Raw genomic sequence first — 9,076 nt, forward strand, 5'->3', positions numbered from 1 at the left:
GAATATTGTATGAAAGATGTACGATTTTATTTATACGCGCGGATAGTAAAGTGGAATAAGCGATAATATGCGTGTTTTAACGGAACTGCAGGTGGTTCGCTTTAACCGGAGCACGCATTGGCATTCAGAAAAAGTAATATCTCACTAAAGTGGAAGGTCGTAAGGCCAATATCGCAGTATGTCGTGCCGTGCAAGTGTGCGTTTCAAAAGCGGATTAGTTCCGGTATTGTATTTACAGGTGGTCGTGCACAGTCGGGCGGCTTAGTTGCAAAATTGCCCGTACATAGCGTGATATATATCTCATGGTTCTCATATTCATCGGGTTCGGCGGCGCTCGAAATCTACAACGCGCACGTTCGCGTGACACGATAGGTATCTACTCTTATTGGGATCCTAATATCGCCGGGATCAACCAGAAATCCGTTAAGGGATTTCGCTAAATTAATCTTGTTTTTCTGAAAGTACTTCGATCCACACTGTCTGTCTATTATTATCTCGAAGAGGGATATCATGTAACTGATGCAAATTGATCGAAATCTCTCTCTCTCTCTCTCTCTCTCTCTCTCTCTCTCTGGCTATATCTGTATTTGAGTACAACGTATACAAGTAGGGCATGATGAAAATTTGACGCTTACCAAAAATATCATTTGGATAGATCAGGAGCGCCAATAACATCATTAGAAGTGCCTTTTGCCAATCCACCATTTTGCCACAATCATGGATCCAGCTAGAACATAAAATATTATGGGTAATCAATGTCTTGAAACCAATAACTTTTCAATATAATATTTAACTTTATTTTTATGTATTTTAATTGACATATGTTTTTTTTTAAACGTAATAATCTTTACAATTATTTTTTAAATTATGTTTTATAGGATTACCAGCTTTGATAAGAGATATCACAGTTTGCTCGCATTATTACATTATTAATTAATAAAATACTGAATACATTGCATAATGCACGGACAAAAATGATATTTAACGAGAATCGCGAGTAATTAAACACGTCATGTCAGTTAATTATAGATACAATTTATCCCGCGTATCCTTTTGATGGTTTGTGTATAAATTATTGATGAATATTATTAAATAAATCTATCGTATCTTTATATTCAATGGACTGGAAATCAAACGCACTACAAAGGAAGACGAAAAGTTATAGAATAATAATAAATACAATCACACAATTGTATTTATACGGAAATACCTGTCGTTTATCATCGATCAATTTTATTGAAATCGTATATTAAGAATTGCGGATAAAACGATTTGATATGCAAATAATCGACAAATTCTGACCATTAATCCCCTCGAATTATATACCAGAGGTCCCTTACTTTATTAGCTTGGACGCGGCTGGGGCGAAAATAAAAATAATAAAGTAGACGTGAGGCGTGGGAGAATATATTACTAGCGAGAACATTAAAGTCGTGTCAGCGTCTGTGATGATATTCCACGGGGATATTCCTTATCCTTTCATCTAGACTTTGCGTACAGATCAAAACGCGTACCCGCCGCCGCCGCGCCGCGCCGTTCCTCTAGTTATATTGGGGATGATGGTAGCCCGTTTGTTTACACGATATTACATTAAGAAAGAAATACACAAAACCACTGTAAAATAAGAGATCTTCCAGTATACATCGCAACATACACAAAAATGAGTTAATCTTTGGCAATAATAAAATCTATTATTTTGTCTTTTACCAGATATGTGATAGAAATTTATTGATGTATAAAAATTCTTTTCCATGACATATAAAAAAAAACCTCTTTTTTTATTAATTTTGATTTACATTAATTTCACTTGATATTATTACAGTAAATAAACGAAATAAAATCTTTATAGAATAATTTAATATAATTTTAGTAGCATGCAATTGCGTGAAATTAGTGGCGAAATTAATCTTGTAGTAAAGCAAAAGGTAAAAAGACTAAAAATTGTATATGTGCTTATAAAAATTTATCATGGCAATAACATCGCCTTTGGCGACCTGGTTGGCGCGTTGCAAGCGTTAAACGCCAATCAGGCAAGTTTCCCTTGTGCAGCAGCACACTGATAACTCCATTACGAGGCGCAACGCAGCTACCTGACTTGTTAGACACTTCGAATCATAATATTAAATTGATGTGTCACTCATATCGACCTTCCAGTAGTTACATAACGACGATAATGCTCATCCATCTCCTTTCATTTTCAGGACGAAATGAATAATGTACCGAGCCAATATAAATCAAATATTTCACCTAGAAACGCATATATAAAATAATACGTAGATACGTAGCATTATGTAAATAGTTTTCATATAACTCTTTCTATAAAATTATGGCAGTTTTTTTTAATACTTTGACATGTAATATTTATTGTATTATTGTATTAAGCCTAAATAAATATATACTTGGTAATTATAATTTAGGTTGATTCCGTTCCGTAATTTAAATAATCTGTGCTCTTGACTAACGATGTAAGCAGTACGTTGAAATCCCTGTAATATTTAATACACCCTCTTCTGCTTGCCAATGCAAGGCTTAAAGCATATTATACGCAGGCGCTTGATTGTCCCTCCGGGAGGCAAAGATCCTAACATGAAGCTGAGTATCCATGGTGTTGCGCTCGAAAGAGGAGTCGTCGAGCGAAAGTTTGCCCACGACAACTTCACGACGGAAAACGGTGGAAGTTAGGTACATTTATCGTTCCCCCCGGTCGGATGCACGCAATACGAGCGAACTGTATCCATCATGTGGGCGCGTGCCCGCGCGACAAGAAACGGAATCAAGTTCGAGACTCGGCAAGCTTTTCCGCTCGAGTGCAATGAGCAATAGTGGCGCGGCCTTGCCCAACAAGTTTCGAATGTGATGAGCGAAAAGGCGAGACGATAAAACTTGACACCGACATGATACAAACTTGGTGAAATAGCTGTCTTTCTTGCCTCTCTCTCTCTCTCTCTCTCTCTCTCTCTCTCTCCTTCTCTCTCTCCTTCTATTTTAATTGTAATTCCAATTCTTAAAATTTCCTTAAAACGATGCCAATTAAGCATCAAATTATTAAATTGCTTTTCAATTTAATTTGTGATATTACTATAATAATTCAGTTACGTTTCTAAGTCCGAAAAACCAATTCAAAGAGACTACAAATGTGGTATAAATTTACACGGAATTATTTAAAGCATTAAGATCCAGCTCCAACCATATTACAGGCGTTATTTTTTACTTATTGTTTAATTCTTAATCCTATTGTTTTTATATCTGCTCTTATTCATCGCGTTATTCTTCGCTTTCTTTTTATTATTACAGTTTATTTTTTGTATTGCTATTATTTTTATAAATTTTATATATTATTGTATCTTTTTTCTTTTTTGTATATTTTCTTTATTTCACATTCTTTTTCATGTTATGAATACGCGCAAGTGCTTTCGCAAATAATCGTAATTCCCAGTGTGTTTTAGTAAAGTGTCTTAAGTGTAAAATTTACGTCATGTAAAGCTTTCTCAGAAAAATTGTAATAAACATGTAAGCGTTAAAGTAGCCGCATTGAGCATTTTTACAGAATAATAAATTTACATTGAGAGAAAATCTTATCGTCGGTGTCATTCTTACGATACGGACGATAGAAACAACCACGAATCACCCTACTTTCTACCGCACGATTACAGTACGCTCGTTCGTAAAGCAAGAAGCTGCACCATGCTTATATACCACGGGCGACGTGACTTTATTCAAAGCGGATTCCGTCGTTTACTCGATACACAGGCCGTAGTAATATCGAGTTTAGATTTCGACTAACAAGAGACCGGCACGAAAAGGCGGCTGGCGAACGACGAGCCCCGCGTAAACAATGCCATCGAGTAATTAGACGTGTACAAGACAATTCTTCTCCGACGAATGGAGAGTCGCGCGTCATGGTAGACGAGCCGTATTGTTTTACACGGGTTTAGGACGACAATTCGAAACCAAGAACGAAGACGCGCTCTCCTTTGTCTTACGTTGCGCCTTTGTGCATTCTGTGCAAATTTTCAGTTGAAACTCTTTTGTCAGCTCTGTACTCGCCCATTTTCGTTCAGCTCCGTTGGTTTCATGGCAGTAAAATACTTGTATTATTATTTAAAGTCTAAACGTGAGAAACGACCCGAATAAAAGTTATGTATATTGTCAGAAACGATATTTTTATCTTCGAACGCTTCTTACACATCGCTTTTATAAATCCCTTAAATCAATTCATGATGTAAATTTCATGAAACAAAAAATAGAGATAATTGATAAAACTATAAACTACCTGTTTCAGTGTGTAAAGTTATATGTCCTTATTAAAATAGAAAATTAAGAAATTTATTAAAAAATAGAAAAACGTTAAGCTTTTAAGAGGATTGTTAAACGTACAATAATAAATAACGAGAATTTCACGAATACGTTGAGAATAACAGATCGTGTAACAAACGGCGACGATACATTCGACCTATCGCAAATTATTGGGGATCTCTGAAGTATTAGAGTAACCTCGCAGTGGTTACAGTCCGTGATTAGTCAGACGCGTGGAGCTAAGCCCAAGTCGTGTACACCTGAGTTCGGTAATTTATAGCCAAGCCATTGTAACATTTCGGTACGTGATACTTTCAAGCTACGCGATTATTACCACATTCGTAATTGAATGCGGCCGAAAAAAGAGATTAACGCCGCACAATTTAAAAAATTATTACGTATTCTAATCATACATCGCATACGTTCGTTAGCGCGTAGAGCGGATTTAAAGCAACGTTTTAACGTCATAGCAATTAGAATATTCCTAATAATTTTCTATATTCGTATTTATATCCTTATACGTCAAATACTTATTTAAATTATGTTTGCGTCTAATTTTAGAAACAAATGGAAGCCACAGGAAATTGCATAAGATTATTATATACTATGAATATTTTATGATATAACTACTTTAAATTTAATCTAAAATTCTCCGGTTTCCACAAAGTTTCCTTTCTAATGAGTTCATTTAAACGCATAAAATTCAAATCTTCCTAATGGCAAAACTTTTAGATGCACATAGCTGGAAATTAAACCATACTGCAGTCATGTGATAAATGTGTCCATAATCCGAATGCATCTCCGTTGCAATTCGAAGTAAAGAACATCTTGGCGTGATGAATTCTGTGGCTCTGTCTGAACATATTTTCAACAAGTTTATTATACTACGTCTAAGACTATTTGATGTCAACAATGCAAAATGATCTTGCGAGGGAATAATCACTTGATGTAATCGTGGGACAGAGTCCTCGAAATTATTATAAAATTCATATGAAGTCTCTATGTATAATCCGATAATTATATGCAACCACGATAAACCATTGTATAATATTAAATAAATTCGTACATTTTACCAAATGACTTCATATGTAGTGAAAAAAATTATTTGTAATCAGATGAAATCATATGATGTCATGTAATCTACGGGACAATATTTCAGCTAATGGTTACCTCCTCGTGATCTTGCACGAAAATCTTGTTACGCAGAAATTGAATTATTTCCGATAAGTGCCGACCGAAAGAATTACGACAGGAAAAAAATTACTGGTGTGTTTCGTGTCGTCTTAATGAGATCTACGTAAGCAAAGCAACATCGTATAAGGCATAAGCGTGTACGAGCAAATGGTTTTTACAACTCAGGCATGGCGGTTTTAACTCTTGCGGCTTCCTGCGTTGACGTAGCGGCGGCGCAGCGACGCACTTGCACAAGAAACTAATCTGCATTCAAAATTTCATTCTTGTCGAATGTGAAATGTAATTTCCGACGTGCTGACGTCGTCGTCGTACTATACGCACGTCGGGCGTACGTTAATTTAAGGAATCCGGTTCCATCATTACGGAGGGTTGTCTTGCGTTCGATACCGTTTTGCTTTGTTTCGCGTGAAATGTCCATTTACGCGTCCACTCGTAAATACAATTGTCTCTAGAGGAGACAAAATAGGACACGAGCATCGGATTCGAGCGATTTAACTTCTCGTCGTATGACCTTGTTTCAGGATGTTTTTTCCCTTATGGAGAGAGTAAAAGCGCCGTTCTTTCTTTTTCACTCTCGTTTTTTTGCGGTTAATGTGGTTGCTGATGGCAACTACAGGAAAATGTCAATTCGAGTGAGGCGTTTAGTATTAGTAACCTCTAAGTGACCACTGAAACGTACTAAAGCGCATTTATATGTACATAGTTGGGAGTTATTTACCTTGGTAGTCTTTTGGGGTTTCCGACGTTCCATAATTTCAGTGTATTAAATTAAATTGAGAAATGAAAGGAAAAAATAGCACCCGATACGTGACGTATCATTTTATCGCGAAAATAAAGGTGGTTGAAAATTTTAATTTAAATTGAAAGCATAAAATGGATCAATTTACATAAAATTCATTTTCTTCTTGAAGCTGAAATGTTCCGCTTTTATTTCGATGATTATTTAGATTGATTTAATTATAGGTCGTGGAAAATATATAAATATTTGTAAAATTATAGCAGCGCAAAATGTATTAAACAAATTAATAAGAATAGTAATAAAAGGTATAATGAAAAAGAGCTCGAGTATTATATTTAGGTACTATGTATACATGTAATTCGAAGAATGAACACAAAATAATCTGTCAAAGGATTAATTCGAGTTTTGTGAAGCTTTAGTCGCACTTAGGTGTGCGATTAAGTAATCCGAGTGGTGGCTAATTTGATCGTCATTTCGCCGGCGTGTCGCGCTGACGAGAAAGCTCTGTGATCACAATTTGTCCGTAAGCGCTTTCATCGCCGTCGTAAAGAAATCGTTCCCGTTGCCGCTCGTCCGACGGAAAGTTTCTTTTTCTAATGAAGAAAGAAGCCCGCCGACCGACTGCATCCGTTTTAACGAAGTCCGCCTGGGAAAAACTCTCATTTTCTGCGCATCTCCTCTCCCTCCCCTTCTGATTCAATACGCAACCCGGAGAATTGCAATGGAGCAAGTGTTTTTTAATTCGTTTCTTTCGTAGAAAAAGAAAAAGAGGAAAATAGTCATATATACCACGAACTCTTATTCAACTTGACAGGCCGCGAATAAACAGCGATCAAACACAGCTTCGTCAAAAGCTTTAATTAATTAACTTGTTTGTGCGCTGGGAATCAATCTGGAAGAGCTTAAAGCTTTTGTTTTATTTAGAATCGCTATTAATCTCCTTTTGTGCGGGATACTTTTCTTGTTTAATGGAAATTTGAAAGTTGTCTCTTTAACAAATTCTCTTCCATTAAGAGAACATAAATTTTATAGATAAATAAATGTAGATTGCATTAACATAGTTACGGTAATTAACATTTAGCAGAAACTAAATGAAGAAAATAGAGTAATTAGAGAAAAAAAGTTTCTTATGTATAAATGTTTATCATCCTAAAGTTTGATTTGCATGATTATTTTAAATTTACTGAAGCATTTTTTAAAAAGATGTCTGCTAATAATAATTAATATAATTTATACGAATAAATCAATCAATTAGGTACGAGAAATGCTAGTTATAATCAAAGATAGATGTTAGAATAATCTATATGTATTTAAATAATTTTTATCTCGAATATAACTGCTTGCCTATTATTTTCAATCTTGCAACACAATCAAACCGAAATAATAAATATTCTCTTTAAATTAAATTAGATCTTCAATTTTACGCTATTAGCATCTTTAAGGCTGAGTTAATTGTTCCACCTTTCGGTAAACTTCAGCTCATTGCCTTACTCTCTTATTCTCTTATATTTTACTCTTTTACTCTTTTGTTTATCCAATAAGTAAATTACCACATAGTTTATCTAAAGAACAACCGGCCCTAAAACCTATAAAAAATATATTGCGAAAAATATTACCTCAGCCGGGATAATCTGCATACATATTTTTGCACATATTGTTAACATTTTAGAAAATCTTTATATTAGATAAAGTGTATTATATCCTATGCGCGCAATAGACATTATCCCCCTATCTCTTGGTAGAGGATTAAATGTTATCTTCCGTATCCCCGTCAGGTCACGAAGACGTCGCCACGTGCCCTTCCAAGACGAGGCCTGGAGAAAGATGAATGAAGATTCGGGTAACGAACACGATGGGTAGGGACCCCAGCCCTCTTTCCGTTCTTATTATCAGTTACTGCTTTCAAGATCAGGGCAGGCGGCTCGTTTCAACTCCACCACGATAAAAAGAGCAACGACTATCGCCCGTGATATTGCAAAAGGGCTAGTATCGTAGCAACAGACGCTGATAAAAGATGGGAGGAGTATAATCCCCTAGCGTCGATGTGTCTCTCAATGTTTTCTACCTACCTCTGCCTCTCTTTTCCTCGCTGAGAAACAGTTTCGAGTACTTGGCGGTACGCACGAAATGCGAAGATTCCTCGCGATCCCAAAAGACTCCCTGTTTTTATCTTTCCCCGCGTTTCCTTCAACGACCGGCAGTGCGGCTGCGATAACTCGTCGCGCTCGCTCGTAACTGAAGATTAGCTCTTCGAGCCAAGTCTGGATAGATATGACTATATTGTATAAATGGATCGAGAACCTATTATGCCAACAATCGCTTAGGCGAGAAACCCAAGATAAACAAAGAGAGTTCACTGATTACTTCTTCTCTCATTCGTGTCTGTACAACGACATTCGATGTACGATAGAACGTCCAATAGTTTTTTGTTATCTTTATTTTTTTATTTTTTTTTTTTTTCAGAAAAAGATAATACAGATATTAACTTCTTCTGTATTCTTTAGATCTTGAACTTTAAATTAGTATACTTACACAGAAAAAATTTTGCTGTAATTAAAAATATTAAAAAATTTAAGTGAGTACAGATTTGAAAATATAATTTTGTTAGATTATCAAAATAATTACGTAAGAAACTCAAGTAATAATGGGCCGTGTTGCTAAAAGTTTAACATTCTACACGGAGAGAATTATCTTTTAAAGTTCACCCTGAAAATATGGTAATTGTGGTATAATACGATATTTTAAAGATTTTTATCATGCACTTCAATAAAATTAATCAAACTTATTTTATATTTTATTATAGTTTTATTAATGAATGAGAGAAATTTACATAAAACTCTTCGAAAT

General features: G+C 35.4%; 1 protein-coding gene across 1 annotated transcript in view; it reads right to left on the bottom strand.

Annotated features, from left to right (window-relative positions):
- The window catches only part of LOC108761526 (lachesin), a 47,301-nt gene extending 46,596 nt beyond the window's left edge, over nt 1–705 (bottom strand). The window contains exon 1 of the mRNA XM_018508130.1: nt 636–705. Coding sequence (XP_018363632.1) covers nt 636–705 — 70 coding nt within the window. The remainder of the gene's footprint in view (nt 1–635) is intronic.
- Between the last annotated feature and the right edge of the window lie 8,371 nt (nt 706–9,076).

This window comes from Trachymyrmex cornetzi, unplaced genomic scaffold (genome assembly GCF_001594075.2).
Source record: "Trachymyrmex cornetzi isolate Tcor2-1 unplaced genomic scaffold, Tcor1.1 scaffold25, whole genome shotgun sequence".
In the NCBI taxonomy this organism is placed as follows: domain Eukaryota; kingdom Metazoa; phylum Arthropoda; class Insecta; order Hymenoptera; family Formicidae; genus Trachymyrmex; species Trachymyrmex cornetzi.